General features: G+C 41.3%; 1 protein-coding gene across 1 annotated transcript in view; it reads right to left on the reverse strand.

Moving 5' to 3' along the window:
* The window catches only part of LOC110781002 (uncharacterized mitochondrial protein AtMg00810-like), a 78,681-nt gene extending 65,925 nt beyond the window's left edge, over positions 1 to 12,756 (reverse strand). Inside the window, exon 1 of the mRNA XM_056839599.1 lies at positions 12,717 to 12,756. Within this exon, the coding sequence (XP_056695577.1) occupies positions 12,717 to 12,756 (40 nt within the window). The remainder of the gene's footprint in view (positions 1 to 12,716) is intronic.
* Positions 12,757 to 17,540: the final 4,784 nt, after the last annotated feature.

Genomic DNA, 17,540 nt, shown 5'->3' on the forward strand with positions numbered 1-17,540 from the left:
TACGTTCTGTTCGATTTATGGATCGATTGCGACAGAACGCGTGAACAATTTCGCAGCGTGAGGCTTAGGCTAAGGGTTGGAGTCAATACTCAGAATATAATTGTGTGTTGTGTGGTCCTTTCACGTCGAACTTAGGGGTCTATTTATAGGTAAAAGTGGCGTAGAAAGATAGTTTTTCAGGAATTTGAATATGAAACGGATTAGGAAAAGAATCCGTCCCTGGTATTTTCGGCGCCCAGCTCTGGGCGTCAAAGATTTCGGCGCCCAGGGCTGGGCGTTGAAAATAGGGTCTGGCAGAATTCTTTTTCAGATTGGACTCTAGAGTACGGAGTTCATTAAGAGACTTAATCCGAGTTATTTGGTGCGTATCAATTTACGACGGAATGCGTCTGGGCCCTTTACGAACTCTAGGTTCGTTATGAGTTTAATTAATACGTTAACTCTTTTATCGAACTGCGATAGGAATAGAATTCCTTTTACAATTTCTATCTCTTTTAGGATTTATGTTTGAGTGCAACACCTAATTCTGACAGGTTTCTATCTTTTTATTCTTACTACTTTTAGCAACTACCCTTTACGGCAGTTACTATTTTTAGCAGGTTTCCATAAATAGCAGGTTTCGGGTGAAATGAAAAGGGGAATTGAGATTCGTTATTTTATAGGAGATGCGTTTTCAAGTGGAGATTTACGTTTTCATCATCGAACCTTCCCTTTCGGGAATGGGGACAAAAGTAGGTGTCTACAGTTAGCCCCCACTTTGACTGAGTCTTGGAATAAGACGATGGTCAAAGTATTAGACGGAGTGCGTCGCACAAGCCATGGTGACCTGTTTTGGCGAGGGTCTCACGAGCCCCCGAGTGATAACATTTGACTTAAGGGTCATCACTTGAAGTGTCGACATATCCCTCACGTGTCATTGGGATTTGTCAACGAATAGTATAGAAACTTCCTCACTTTGTCATTGGAAGGATCTAAAGGTGCGCAGAAACTCCCTCACTTTGTCATTGGGAGTAGCTACCGAGTTTTTCGAAATCAAAGCTATAAAGTGTAATTGGGCCTGGCCAAGCCCAATCACGAGGTAAAAATGTTTTTAAAGATTCTCATTTTCAGGGCTAGCTAAACGAGAAAACCCCCTTGTTTTTATGGGACGTAAAACGAAGGAAAATCCAGCACATCGTTCTTTTTTGGAAAAACGGAAAACCGATCCTTTAATTTTTGGAAAAAGGGAAAACCGAAAAAAGTTATCGCTGTAGCGACTAAGGACCTGCGCGGTTAGTGACGCAGACCCCGCCGGCTAAAGATGGCGAGCCTGTCCGCTAAGGGTGGACACCCCGTCCGATAGAAGTGGACGAATCTATTTTTGAATTTTGAAAATAAGGACCTACCCGGCTTGTGACGTAGACCCCGCCGGCTAAAGACGGCGAGCCTGTCCGCTAAGGGTGGACACCCCGTCCGATAGAAGTGGACGAATCTATTTTTTGAAATTTGAAAATAAGGACCTACGCGGCTTGTGACGTAGACCCCGCCGGCTAAAGATGGCGAACCTGTCCGCTAAGGGTGGACACCCCGTCCGATAGAAGTGGACGAATCTATTTTGAAATTTGTTTTGTGTTGATTTTTTAAAATGAGGACCTACATGGTTTGCGCCGTAGACCCCGCCGACTGAAGATGGCGAGCCTGTTTTGAATTTGAAGACTTTTATTTTTCGAAAACTATGGACCTGCGCGGCTAGTGACGCAGACCCCGCCCGCTGAGGGTGGGCGAGCACTGTCCGCTGAGGGTGGACGTCCCTGAATTCGTTTTTTCGATTTGGGAACTCGCGTGGTTCGCGATCTTGCCCGATTGAGGTGGGCAAGTCCCTATTTCATTTTTTCTTGTGATTTCTTTTGAGAATTTCTTTTTATTCATTCTTATAGGAGCGAATTCTTCCGAGGGATGCTCGGATTTAGTTGCAACCTGAATGTGGGTTGACAATGTGTTTAGATGGACCATAGTCTCGTGGTCATCACCTTTTCATGGTTTGAGCTAGTCTTTACGGCTCAATTTTGCCGCTACCTAGGTCCTTGATTAGGGGACCATGTACAAGTATCAACGGCGACCTTTATTTTGAGGTCGTAATCCGGTTTTATTTTTTGAGATTATCCAAACACGGGACTTCTTACAGTGTGGTCTGGGAATACCGTTTTAACTTTGCACACTTTCTTTTGAAATATATATTTTCTTTCGAGCCCCCAAGCACTCGTGCTTGACGGTCATTTTTTGTCAAAGAGGTTCCTACGCATTTTGTAATGTCTTTGATCGTGTTTGGGATCGTGCTCGTAAGTGCGAGCGATCTTTGTAGTGGTGTGCTACTTTGACAAAGTCGTGAGGTGCGACTTTCGGCAATTTTCAAGTCGAATGAGTATGGCAGGGCCCACTAGAAGTTAGAGCTGTTTTTTGGGTCAGGAATCATTTTTTGCGCCCATGCCTGGGCGTTAATGATTTCGGCGCCCAGCGCTAGGCGCTAATAATTTCTGGCAAGGTTTCTTGATGACACAGCCGGTCTCTTGTTTTTCCTCTTTTTTTTCTTTTGAACGCGTTCGTAAATGTTCGATACTTAGAAAAGATGATATGTGTGTGCGAACGAGCGTTCATAGAATGGCCGTGGTGTGCGGTCCATTAATCAGTTTGCTTGCATTGTTTCATTTTTTTTTTTTTGAGCAACGACTGATTTTGAATAGTTTTCTTAGAAGCTTGATAGGGTTCAGGCCCATTCATGAAGTGGGCTCAAACATCGTGCCCTTTCGATTGTTCAAACATTTGCTTCGAGATTTTTTTTTAATTTTGCTATGGTTGTTTCGTAGCTTGGAGCTCCCAAGTATGCATGTTGGGATGCTTTCCTTTTGCCGTACGATTTTTGTAGGTTCTTTCGAGAAAGATGCCTTGGGGTTCCGCTCGTGTAGGTGCGAGCTATCCCTTCCGTGGTAGGTAATATTTTGCTACCTTTAATCCTTAATGTAGAAGTCGTGTGGCTTGCATTTTGAATTTGGGCGATAAGTAGTCTTTGCCTCTTTTACACGTGCTCTTGGTCGTGCCTACATTAGTGCAATATGCCTTACTCTTCTTTTAGACTTGTACCGTGGGATGGTTGAACTTATGGTGCGACGTAGGCTTGTGTGGCCTAACGGCGTGTCTTAGAACATTCCTCCAGGTGTTGGGATATTATTATTTTTTGCATTGGAGTATTTCATCATGCCTCGTTCAGGTGTCCGAACAAGTGTGGCACTTTCTGCGTGGGTTTGCACGGCTTATTACTTCGTTCGATGCGAGGATTCATAGGTGTTTCTTTCTTATTTTTATATCTGGGCAAAACTTGGCTAGCAGAAAGATTCAGCGCCCAGGCTGGGGCGTTAAAGATATCGGCGCCCAGCTCTGGGCGTTGAAAATGATTTCTGGGCAGAACTTTGACAGTATTTTTTCTTTCGCTTTTGCTTTGGAACGATGTAGACTGTGTAACGGCGCTTTATAGGGGGAGCGTTATGTGCAGTGGTTTGATCGGAGTTTTGGTGACTCGCGATTTTCAGTTACCCTTGTTAGTGGGGTGACTTTATATATTCTAAGTAGTGCTTAGAATTTGGGAGGGGTTGTAGCCATTCTAAGGTTCGTTTTGCACGATTAAAGCTTAGGATTGAGCCCCTATGACATATGTATAGCATTAGCGTCGAGAATTTGCGATAAAATCGTCATTTCGAGCATTTTTAGAGTGTTTTTCTCAAGCCCCAATTGTAGCTACGGGATTGGCTTGGTGCTATAATGCTTTGCATACGCTTTTTATGTATTCATGGTGACACGGATCATGAATAGTTTGAACAAGACTCGTTTAGTGCGAGGTACGTTCGAGTAGTGATCTGCTACTTCTCTTGTAAATGTCGTATTGTGCGACATTGCCATGGTCAAGGTAGTCACATGTCGAAGTGTGCCTTGACCAAAATCTAGGTGCCTTTCTTTACCCATAATCATATTTAAAAATCTTTTTGACTCACTTGCAACGCATACTTAGATTAAACCAACGACTCTTTATTATGTTCGAAGAAGTCTTTGAAAATTATTTGGAAATTATTTAAAATCCGAATCCTACTGTGTACAATCCGAGGTGTCCTAAGTAAGTTGACTTATAGAAGGGTTCGTACAGGATTACACGAGTGAATCAAAAATACTGTTACGATTTTTGGAATGCTGTCTAAGGATTTGCTGGAAGCCAGGGTGCAGGCGTCAAGATACACTTGCGCCCGTTTGGCATATGCTTTAGGCTTTTAGGGCCATCTTTTCCAAAATTGCGGGAATATAAACCGTTTTCAAATAGACTTAGATTTACTTGGTGTATGTCTGCACAAAAGGTCAAGGTATACTTAGTTCTTTCCCTAGCTCTTTCATTTCAATTTTTTAGCCCCCAGTTGCTATTATGTCTTCTCATTAATGATGCTTTCAGATTTCGATTTTAGATGCCCGTGTCACATGTCTGAGTAGGGTGAGCCTCGGTTAAGTGCCAAGACCTATTGACAATGTCTTATTTTTTCCAAAGGGGATTAGCAAGCATTTGAATTACCATGAACGGGTGCCCTGAGTTCGAAGGAACGATGGGGCGACGCCGTAGAACAATCCTCTTTATTGCAAGCTTACTGCCTTTACTACTTGTTGGCGATTATGACTGTGTCTAATGGTGAAAGAAGGTCTTTAAGCAAACGACTATGTCTAGTGGTGAAAGAAAGTCTTTAAGTGAGTTAGTTCGCTTTAGGGAGGGTCAAGTCGAGTACTTTAGAGGTCATAGACGCTTGCGCTAGCCCCCATTCAATTGAGGCAAAGCGATCTTTTTGAGTCTTGGCTAAGTGCCTAGGAGTGTGAGTGCTCCTTCTGGCAAGGGTACGTGCCCTCATTATTTTTCGATGTGTGCTTATTTTGGCATCTTGATGACTTGGATTCTTCCTTTGACTTAAATTTTTTCGACTTGGGTTGCAAGTAATTAAATTTCAATAAGGGACTTCTATCTTTATTCTTGTTTTTCTATAGGCTTTAATATTTTTGCAAATTGGTTGGACCGAATCATGGATTGCCTACGTATCCGCCTTAAATAGATTTAATTTGGAATCAGGTCTTGCGTAGTTCTTAGCCAGAAAATGCTTTCTTAGAATGCCGATTTTAAACAAGTACGTTCTGAGGTGGAAACATATTATTTGAAACGGTAGAATAAGTGAAGTTTATTATTATTTTAATCTGCTGCTTTGCCGTAAGCCAAAAATTTGTTTTATATATTTTATTTTGAGTACATGTATTTCTTGGTGGTTCGTATATCTGAATACGTGTTGTACCCCTCCAAGTGTTCGTTACTTTTCCGTGTATGTGCGGATAAAATGACGAGCACTTCTGGACAAAATTTGGCAAGCAGAGAGATTCAGCGCCCAGGCTGGGGCGCTAAAGATTTCGGCGCCCAGCTGTAGGCGCTGAAAATGACTTCTGGGCGGATCTTTTTTGGTGCGCTAGATGCTTCTTTTTCTTTTTAGACTAACTTTAGAGGCGCTTTGCAAAGTTTCTTTTTTATTATTCATATTTTTTATATTATATTTTTTGCACGTTGAGCATAGAATGTACTTTTCATTTGTCTCCTTTTTTATTCGTGACTCAAGACGGCTTGGGTCGAATGAGATAGGATGGTTTGTATGGGTATTAGTCAAGCATGAGGATCACATCTACTAGGACTCACAATTTGCAGCCTCAAGCTAGTGTCACGAGCTTACATCAGTCAAGGCCAATGAGTAGCATGGGGACGGCTCAAGGGTATATCAACAGGATGTATCCACACAAGTTATATGGTCATTATGCTAATGGTGGTATAAGAGCGGGTTTTGGAAATAAGGGGTATGACGCACGTGTCAATGGCCGTGCGTGGTTTGCGGTTGACAACAAGTTCAAGAACAAGAGTCGAGGTAATGGTTTCTTGGGTCATGGAAATGAGAACATGGTTAGGTTAAAATGAGCTGAACAGGGACCCCAGAGCAAAGGCGTCTAAGAGCATAAGGATTGGAAAGGGTAGACATCGTAGAATTTTATGATTTGGATTGGTTGACTCAATTGTTTTCCTTCGTTTACTTAGGTAAATGTTGCACTACGAGATAAGTATTCCCTGGCTTTCTCTTTTCGCTCTCCCTTTTCTCTTTCTATTTTTTCTTTCTTTTTTCTTGGGATTCCTCCCCAACATAAATTCTTCAATTTTTAATTTGGGCTAAAAGGTAGATGGTTGTGGTCTTTGAGTCACGAGGCGAGACTGAGTGAGCCTCGTTTGGTAGGCCTATAGTGGACCTTTAATTTTAGTAGGCCTAGGGTGGACCTTTAAATTGTCTTACTTTGCAAGCGTATTTAGTCGTTTCTTAAAATATGCAAATAGCGTAGATTCAAAATGTTGTTTTTACCTTATTGAATTTTAACGAAAGAATTACATCGAAAGTAATTTTTTGTTTCTTTTCAGATTCCAGTTTCTGGGATTTAATTGGAAGTTGTGATTTAGACTCAAACTTTCATTAATCTTTCTAATTATAACCCGTGTATGAATACAAGGAGGTGGCCTAGACTCAAAATAATGACGTGGCGTAAGCCTATAATACTTGACCAAGAAACTCTCAGACTTAGGCTAATTGGACCATAACTTTCGTTGGTTGACACTTTAGATTTTAACCCTTGGGTGTTCATTTGTCATGCGCCATTTTGTTTAATGTTGGCAAGGTAGTTAATTGGGGAGATCGAATTTTTATTTTTGCAAGACTAGAATCATTAGTGCGGCTTCTCTCTTAGTGTGTATTGCTTTACCCCAATGGTAGCCTTATGGTATGCCGATTTGGGTATTTTCATGGTTGGTCATGTTGCATTCATGTAAAATCTTTTAGTCCGTACTTAGTAGTATTTCAAGGAGCGAGTGACTCGAGAGGACTATGATAGTCGTGACCCAATGTGATTATAAGCCTTGAGGCCATTAATTTTTCTTGCCAATGGTATTGACACCTTAGGTTCACTTTGGGGTTGTGCGACTATGGGGGATGATTTCTTGAATGTGACTGTTTCCATTTTGCAAATACTATAGTATATTCTTTTTATTGGTGAGAGAGTATTGAGGTCGTGGATTCTTAGCAAGGGATAACAATTACATATGGGTGCTTATTGATTTAAATGTTAGGAGGGAAGACTCAATATGGTTTAACCTTTTAACTTGCAGAACGACACCAAGTATTAGGACCGATTCTATGGATAAGACAACTAAGACTTAGGATTTAGATTGTACTTTGGCATAGCCTAGTTTAGACTCGGATTTTTTTTATTCGAACATTATTTTTCCTGAAAAATTCATTTGAACATTATTTTTTGAACACTTTGCCCATGTGACATTCAAGGTTATTTCAATTAGCATGTTCAGTTTTGGTGCCGAGCATTGTCGTCGTAGGAGGCCTAACAACGACACAAAGAGTTATTTTATTTTTTACAAGTCGCTTTTTAGAATCGAGTGCCTTTTCATACGCCCTCGCAGCAAAATTTTTCAAAATTTTTTTTTTTTTGCTACGTATTTTTTTTTATGCGCAGGCACCGAGGCTGCTGTGCCTGACCAAAAGGCCAGGCAGAAACTTCAGCGCCCAGCTGTGGGCGTGAGAAATTGCGGCGCCCAGCTAGGGGCGTTTAAAATGCGTCCCTGGCTGGTTCTCGTTTTCTGTTTGCGTCTACTTTTGTTTTTGCGACTTTAATTTTGTGTGCTTGCCTTATAACGTCCTTTACGCGTTGTGCAGCGTTTGTGGGATTCGTTACAGGCCATCCCGAGCGTCGCTTATTTTTGTGGCGACCGTTCGGGCTTGCGGAACATGTATTTTGGTATAACTCTTTGGCCAATTGGTTTATGAATGTTTGGGCAGTTTTTAAGGGTCGTTGGTTTGCTAACATTATTATTCGTACGCACAATCATAACATAGTCACATAGTTCACTACACATAACTACATTACAAACATGGATTTGAAAATTAAATATGTCACGTAATTCATGATAGGCTTCTATGGGTAGTATTTGCGCCTGGCTTGGTACCGCTTCTATCGTAGATCCAACACATGCCCCGGTCGAGGTAGTGTCTTCAACAGACGAATTTCGCCCAAGAGGCCAACCCGCAAGTGCAAGCCAAGGGGGCATGCAGGCGAGAGGGACCTAATGAGCGAGCGATTGGGTTCGTGATAGGTGTACTACCTGCACAAGTACCGAGTGGGCAACATGCGCGGCGTATGCACCCCCCTTTTGGCGAAAAAAGGTATCCTTAGTCCCAACTCCCGAGGGAGCCGAGATTCGTTATGCGGTTCTGCCCGTTCACATTAATATGCTGATTTTCAGGTCGTCCCAACTTGATGGGGAAATAAACGCGGGGTAGGATCGTTTCACCCTTCGGCTATTTTGATTACCTACAAGCACGAGTATTTCCTTCACTATCCCCAGTGGAGTCGCCACTGTGAGGGGGTCGAAAAAGCACGAGGCTAATGCGTGACCTTGTCCCTCGTGGGTGTGACGATTCTTTTTATTCAATCAAGTGTAATTGGATTTCCTGTGAGTATACACCCAATTGACTAGTAATATAGGAGTCGCCATTCAGTTTTTAACGACAATGAGAAAAACTGACAAAACCGGGTTATCGTGACATAAAGGGAGTGCAATTATGTTTGACCACGACGGCCGTAGGTTCCCTTGTGATCCCTGGTGTGGGGATCTCTCAACATACACCCGCAAGGTAGAGATTGAGGGTTCGGGGGACTGTAACTACCGAGAGGAGTACTCGCTCGTCGATAACTCCAGAGGCAGGATATCCTTACTAGCTCAGCATAAATAATTGAAGGGACATGCGTTAACTATTAAACTAATCTGAGTTGATTTTAGCAATATGCAACATATAATACTAGATCGATCGCGATTATCTGATTTAGATTGCATTAAGGGACCTAGCATGATAATCCAATTTCCCAAAAATATTATATTTATTAAGCGTGATAGAACAATCAGAATTAGTTAGTTTAACAGTTCATAAAAAGGGCGAGGAAAGCAATTAAATCATCGAAAAGGGACACATTACGACGCACCCTTGAGAGGTGCGTCACGGTTCTCAGAAAACTAACCACTTTGACTTTGCTATTTCTCCTTTTTATTTAACGAATCTCAAATTATGGGACAGGATACGTTCTGTTCGATTTATGGATCGATTGCGACAGAACGCGTGAACAATTTCGCAGCGTGAGGCTTAGGCTAAGGGTTGGAGTCAATACTCAGAATATAATTGTTTGTTGTGTGTTCCTTTCACGTCGAACTTAGGGGTCTATTTATAAGAAAAAGTGGCGTAGAAAGATAGTTTTTCAGGAATTTGAATATGAAACGGATTAGGAAAAGAATCCGTCCCTGGTATTTTCGGCGCCCAGCTCTGGGCGTCAAAGATTTCGGCGCCCAGGGCTGGGCGTTGAAAATAGGTTCTGGCAGAATTCTTTTTCAGATTGGACTCTAGAGTACGGAGTTCATTAAGAGACTTAATCCGAGTTATTTGGTGCGTATCAATTTACGACGGAATGCGTCTGGGCCCTTTACGAACTCTAGGTTCGTTATGAGTTTAATTAATACGTTAACTCTTTTATCGAACTGCGATAGGAATAGAATTCCTTTTACAATTTCTATCTCTGTTAGGATTTATGTTGGAGTGCAACACCTAATTTTGACAGGTTTCTATCTTTTTATTCTTACTACTTTTAGCAACTACCCTTTACGGCAGTTACTATTTTTAGCAGGTTTCCATAAATAGCAGGTTTCGGGTGAAATGAAAAGGGGAATTGAGATTCGTTATTTTATAGGAGATGCGTTGTCAAGTGGAGATTTACATTTTCATCATCGAACCTTCCCTTTCGGGAATGGGGACAAAAGTAGGTGTCTACAGAAGCGTATCGTACGAATAAGCATCGGAAGAGGCCTGCCGGACGAAGGCCCAGCACGAAGCCAGTTCATTGCCCAGCAAGCAAAGACGCGCGCCAACGCCAAGCCCAAGGCAGCGCCAGGCCCACCGCAAGGCAGGCCCAGCGCACCTAGGCGAGGATGCGCAGCGTGGGCTGCGTGGGCCGAGCGCACGTGTGCGGGCGCCCTCGTGGCTCCGTGCGTGTGTGTGTTTGTGTCCATGCACAATTCCTAAATCTATTAGGATTTGGTGTATGATTAAATTCCTATTCCTTAAAGTATTATTTAATTAATTAGAGTCCTTGTAGGATTCTAAGTTTAATTAAATCGTATCCTACTAGGATTCCAATTCCCTTTCCAAACCTCTATAAATAAGGACCTAGGGTCATAATTTATGGATACGGGATTGAAGTATTCTAAGGGTAAGTTTTGAAAGAAAAATAAGCCAAACACTTGCAAACACTTAACCGAATTTCCTAGTAACCTTAAGGGCGATTCTAGTTGGTCTAACTTGAGGCGGATCCGGACGTACTGTGGACTATCTACGGAGGGACGACATTTGGAGTCCTAAAGGCTTGTTCTTGTTCGGTTCGAGCGCAGATAGGGAGGGCACGCTACAAAGTGTATGCTCCTAAATTATGCTAAATGATTATGTGTAAATAATATGTTTCCTGGAATTAAGGTTTTTCCGCATGATTTATGTTTTGTCATATGTATCATAACCTATCATGCGGCCCACACGAGCTGGCACTGCTCGCAGCCCACTAGCATCAGCCCGCGCGCGCGCGCCAAGGCCATTGTTGGGCCTGGCCTTGCGCTGGGCCTGGCGTGGCTTGGCAGTGTGTGTTTGGGCGCTCGGCTTGCTGGGCGTAGGCCTGGCTTCGTGCTAGGCCTTCGTCTAGCAAGTCTCGTCCGATGCTAATTCGTACGATGCGCTTCCGATTAAATTCCCGATTCCGGAATTCATTTCCGATACGAACAATATTTAATATTTTCGATTCCGGAAATAATTTCCGTTTCGAACAAATATTTAATATTTCCGTTTCCGGAATTATTTTCCGATTTCGATAATATTTCCGATTCTGACAATATTTCCGTTTCCGGCAATATTTCCGATTCCGGCAATTTTTCAATTTCCAATAATATTTTCCGATACGTACCTGTTTCCGTTTCCGGCAACATCTACGACTTGGATAATATTTATATTTCCGATATGATCCATATTTCCGTTTCCGGGAATATCATCGTTTCCGGAGTATTCATTTCTTGCCTTTGACGATCTCAGCTCCCACTGAAACCAAGATCCGTCGATTCCGAATATCCATAGATGGAGTATTTAATTCCATTAAATACTTGATCCGTTTACGTACTATTTGTGTGACCCTACGGGTTCAGTCAAGAGTAAGCTGTGGATTAATATCATTAATTCCACTTGAACTTAAGCGGCCTCTAGCTAGGCATTCAGCTCACTTGATCTCACTGAATTATTAACTTGTTAATTAATACTGAACCGCATTTATTAGACTTAACATTAAATGCATACTTGGACCAAGGGCATTATTTCCTTCAATTCCCCTACAGTTACTTCAAGTGCATAGACTCGATTTGGTGGAAGTTTTCCACCCATACGTTTCCTTCATTTGTGGGAGCCTTCAATGATAGTGATGAGGTGGGATGACGAGGATGACAAGGATGACCCGAAGCTTGAACCCGAACCTCATTGGTCAGCTCTCTTTTAGATTAGCGGGATATCCATACTCCGAGCGTCGCTTTAGCTTGTCCTAAAAATAAGGAGAGAGAGCCTCTCTATAGAAAACAAACAAAGAAAGGCAAGAGTAGAAATAGCTCTAAATACAACTAAAATACGCTAATATATACACAAAAGAGATCTTAATTGTCCCCTTAAAATATGCTAATTACAAGCACATCAGTCATTCTCCCACCATCATCATCTTTCACACTTCCCTTGTAATGTATGTGGTGTGAGTTCAAGTTCTAACTCTAGCTAGTTTGAGTCTTACATAATTCTCCAGGCTCCGAGCCACTGTTTTAAATCAAGGCAATTCCTCGAGCATGTTCATCTCCTATGTCTATTATGTCTCTTTTGTTTGTATGTTAGTGGCTTTCCCTCATTCTTTTTTGATAAAAATGAGGAGAAATCTACGTACAAGGAAAAGAAATTAAACTACTAGCCGTAGAATAGCCACACCGACAATGTCCTTGTTAATGATAATGCAAAGTATTTTCTTCGTAGACTATAATTATGCGAAGGAATCAGTTTGAACCACAGTTGCACCGTGGCAAATATCACTTTGCCACAACCAACCCGCGGAGCATGCTGATCGTTGATTAATTGTTGCTACAAATTGTAATTGCCTCCTTGCTTTTTAATTACTAAAGCCACGTGACCTAGTGCTTGTGAAGTTGTGGGTTTCCACATATATTAAAACCTTTCCAACATGGTGTGGCCCACCTAATCCTATCTTTTCTTTTGGAGATTGTGAGTTTATGTTTGCTGGGCTTCCCTCAAATATGAAGTGCCGAGTATATATATTATTTCGAAAAGAAATAATTTTTTGGTACACACAAAAAACACAATATACCAAAAACACAAACCCTAAACCCAATTAGAGATCTGAGCAGTTCTTGAGCAGTTTCACCTTCTGAGTTCGGGTGCACGAATTTAGAGGAGGATTGTGTTAACCTTGGGGGGCGTTCGTCACTTGAGAGCCTGTACCGGTAGTGGCGAAATTCGCTTCTAAGTCAGTGGCCTTCATATCACGACACAATCATTGTAATCCGGAGATTATCAATCAAGTAAAGTTATTAAATTTCTCTTATTTATTTGATTTCAATAGCCTTTATTTCTCACAATTTAGAAGCGAATTTATACTATTGAAATCATGTCTGGATTACCGCAATCTCGTTTGATGTTGGATCTGTCAAAATTAGAACCACTTGACGGGACTAATTATAAGAGGTGGTCTCAAAAATTGTTAATTTATTTTGAACAAGCTGATATTGATTATGTGTTGTTCAATGATCGTCCCATCCCTACAACCTCAACTGAAAAAACTATTAATGTTCTTGATACACCTGTTCAAACTGGAAAATCAACTAGTAGTACAACTGCTACGAGTAATGAGGAGTATGTTAAAAAGTATGACAAAGACAATAAGGTTGTTAGGGCTCACATGGTGTACCACATGACTATCCCAATTTTTGATCTCTGTATTAAAGAAAAATCGGCTAAGGCAATTTGGGAATCTCTTGAGAACAAGTATGGTGCAGATGATGCTGGGAAGAAGAAGTATGTTACTGGAAATTGGCTCAATTTTAAGATGGTTGATACTAAGCCTGTCATGGAGCAAGTCCATGAATATGAGACCCTAGTTGGTGAAGTTCTTGCTGAAGGCATGAAGATGTGCGAAATTCTTCAGGCAAATGTATTGATTAAGAAATTGCCTGATTCTTGGTCTGACTACAGGAACCGTCTGAAGCATGAGAAAAGGGATCTAACTCTTGTTGAGCTATTGAGTCATATGAAGGTTGAAGAAGCAAACCGGCTCAAAGATACTCCATTAAAACCCAAGAATGAACTTGCTGTGAGAGCTAATCTTGTGGAAACTAATGTTAATTCTGATAAGAATGCAGGTCATGGAAACTTGAACAGGGGACAAAGTTCAGGAAACGCTAAGAAAGGCAAGTTTGTGCAGAAAGGGAGAATTGAGAAGAAGTTCACAGGTGTGTGCTATGGATATGGAAAGGAGGGACATTACAAGTACCAGTGTCGGAACAAGAAGAGTAACAACAGGGCTAAACCAAAGAGTGAGGCTCATATTGCAGAGACAGATGATGTGATAGTTGCTGTGATTTCTGAGGTGAACCTGGTGGAAAACATAACTGAGTGGATTTTTGACACAAGGGCTTCGAGACATTTTTGTGCCAACAAAAACATGTTCGTGGAATTTGAGAAAGCTGAAGAGGGAGAACAAGTCTACATGGGAAATTCAAGCAGCTCTGAGGTACTTGGCAAGGGCAAGGTGCTTCTCAAGCTCACTTCTGGCAAAACACTAGCTTTACACAATGTACTGTATGTACCATCCCTTCGTAGGAATTTAATTTCTGGTGCTTTGCTAAACAAAGTAGGTGTTAAGTTAGTCTTTGAAGCTAATAAGCTTGTTCTGACTCGCAATGGCGAATATGTAGGAAAGGGATACCTGAATGGGGGTTTATTTGTTCTTGACTTTGTATTTGATTCTACCATTAATAAGAATTCTTCTTCTACTTATATTGTTGAGTCCATTGATCTGTGGCATAGTAGACTGGGACATGTGGGGGTGAGCAAATTGAAACGTATGAAGAGCTTAAATATGCTCCCGAATATGACAATTGATGGACACAATAAATGTGGTGTATGCGTTGAGTCAAAGTTTGTGAAGAAACCATACAAACCAGTCACAAAGAGGGAAACAACATTGCTAGAGTTAATTCACACTGACTTGGCAGATTTCAAGAACTTGGAAAGTAGAGGTGGAAAACGCTATTACATTACTTTCATTGATGATTTTTCAAGGTATAGCAAAGTCTACCTTTTAAGGTCTAAAGATGAAGCAGAGTCCAAGTTCCTGGTGTATAAAGCAGAGGTAGAAAATCAGTTAGATCAAAAAATCAAAAGGGTACGGTCTGACAGAGGTGGAGAATATGGGTTGACATTTCTAAAGGAAGTGTGCGAGAAGGAAGGCATTATTCATGAGGTGACAGCTCCCTATACCCCACAACAAAATGGCATAGCTGAAAGAAAGAACCGAACGTTGAAATAAATGATGAATGCAATGCTTTTGAGTTCAGGTCTTCCCGATAACTTGTGGGGGGAAGCAGTGCTATCTGCAAACTTTGTGCTGAACAGGGTCACTCATAAAAAGCTGGACAAGACCCGGTATGAGTATTGGAAGGGCTTTGCTCCTAATCTGAGCTACTTGAAGGTGTGGGGGTGTTTGGCAAAAGTAGGTTATCCATCTTTCAAACGGCCTACTGTAGGATCGAGAACATTTGATACTGTGTTGGTAGGCTATGCGGAGAACAGTGCAGCATACAGGTTCATGAGACTTGATGATCACTCGATATGCGAGGCTCGTGATGCTGAGTTCTTCGAGCAGGTATTTCCCTTAAAAACTAATGTTGATACTAATGATTCTTCCTTTGCTACCCCACCTGCAGGACAGTCTTCCCAAGTTAGACCTTCTGCAGAACATTTTGAAACTTCCTCTAGGGTTGATGATCAAGTGCAACCTAGGAGAAGTAAAAGGCAAAGGACAGAAACAAGTTTTGGACCTGACTTTCTCACAGCGTTCCTCGCGGAGATGGAAAGTATGGATGGTTTGGATGAAATAATGGTGTGTCTACAGGTAGTAGATGATGACCCCAAAACCTATGAAGAAGCTATGAGGTCCGTTGATGCGAGTTTCTGGAAGGAAGTGATCAATAGTGAACTCGAATCCATCTTGACAAATCAAACATGGGAGTTGGTGGAGCTCCCGAAAGGGAGTAGGGCCATAGGATGCAAGTGGATTTTCAAGAGGAAAAAGAAGATTGATGGTTCAGTTGAAAGGTTCAAGGCCAGGCTTGTGATTCGAGGATTCTCTCAGAAATTTGATGTTGATTATTTCTATACTTACTCTCCTGTGACTAAGATAGCTACTATTCGTATCTTATTTGCGTTAGCATCTGCATTTAATTTAATTGTTCATCAGATGGATGTTAAAATAGCTTTCCTAAATGGAGATCTGGAGGAGGAAATCTACATGGAGCATCCCCCTGGCTTTGTAGTGAAGGAAATAATGCCCTTGGTCCAAGTATGCATTCTATATTAAGTCTAATAAATGCGGTTCAGTATTAATTAACAAGTTAATAATTCAGTGAGATCAAGTGAGCTGAATGCCTAGCTAGAGGCCGCTTCAGTTCAAGTGGAATAAATGATATTAATCCACAGCTTACTCTTGACTGAACCCGTAGGGTCACACAAATAGTACGTAAACGGATCAAGTATTTAATGGCATTAAATACTCCATCTATGAATATTCGGAACCGACGGATCTTGGTTTCAGTGGGAGCTAAGATCGTCACAGGCAAGAAATGAATACTCCGGAAACGATGATATTGCCGGAAACGGAAATATGGATCGTATCGGAAATATGAATATTATCCAAGTCGTAGATGTTACCGGAAACGGAAACATGGTACGTATCGGAAAATATTATTGGAAATGGAAATATTACCAGAATCGGAAATATTGCCGGAAACGGAAATATTGTCAGAATCGGAAATATTGCCGGAATCGGAAAATAATTCCGGAAACGGAAATATTAAATATTTGTTCGAAACGGAAATTAATTCCGGAATCGGAAATATTAAATATTGTTCGTATCGGAAATAGATTCCGGAAATGGAAATTTAATCGGAAGCGTATCGTACGAATTAGCATCGGACGAGGCCTGCCGGACGAAGGCCCAGCACGAAGCCAGGCCGTCGCCCAGCAAGCACGCACGCCACAAGCCCAGCGCGCGCCAAGGCCACGGATGCGTGGGCCTTGCTGCGTGGGCTGCAACTCGCACGCATGGGCAGTCCTTGTGGCTGCCGTGTGTGTGTGAGTTTGTGCTCATGCGTGATTCCTGAATCAGCAAGAGTCAGTGTATGATTAAATGTCTATTCCTAATTGGATAAATTAATTAAATAGAATTCATATAGGATTCTAATTCCAATTAATTCGCATCCTACTAGGATTACGATTCCTTTTCCATAACTCTATAAATAAAGGCCTAGGGGTCATAATTTATATACAAGTTTCAAAGTATTCAAAAGTGAGTTTTTTTTGAGAGAAAATCAAACACACATCTTGCTCAAAAGTGCCGAAATTTTCTAGTACCTTAAGGGCGATTCTAGTTGGTCAATCTTAAGGCGGATCCGGACGTGCTGTGGACTATCTACGGAGGGACGACACTTGGAGTCCTAAAAGACTTGTTCTTGTTCGGTTCGGGCGCAGCTAGGGAGGGCACGCAACAAAGAGTATGCATCTAATTATGCTATGTGATTATGTGTAAATAATATGTTTCCTGGGTTAATGGTTGTTTCCGCATGATCTATGTAAATGTCATATGTATCATAACCTAACAGTGGTATCACGAGCCCCTTATTATTTTCATAATCTAAATTGCATGAACATGGTTAAATATTACAAATTTGCAAGAATTAAAAGGGGTGATTAATTTTCGTAATTGTTAATTAATTGCAAATTGCGTTTATTTAATTATATGTACGCAGTTTTTCGGCAGTTTCTTCGTTACTCATCCGAATTGAGTGATTTTTGTGTCAATTTCGCATGTAAAAGGCATTCTAAAATTTTGACAAAAATAGTATTTTTCTGCCGAACCCAGAATTCTCAAATTCGAAGCCTAACTATGACTTTTCGAAGGTTTTAGTTTTTCGAATGCAAAATTTCGTAAATTTAAGATGTTAAATTAAATATTTGCGATTCTTGTTGATAAATCTTGAATTTTTGATT

This window comes from Spinacia oleracea, chromosome 3, assembly GCF_020520425.1.
Source record: "Spinacia oleracea cultivar Varoflay chromosome 3, BTI_SOV_V1, whole genome shotgun sequence".
NCBI classification, from domain to species: Eukaryota; Viridiplantae; Streptophyta; class Magnoliopsida; order Caryophyllales; family Amaranthaceae; genus Spinacia; species Spinacia oleracea.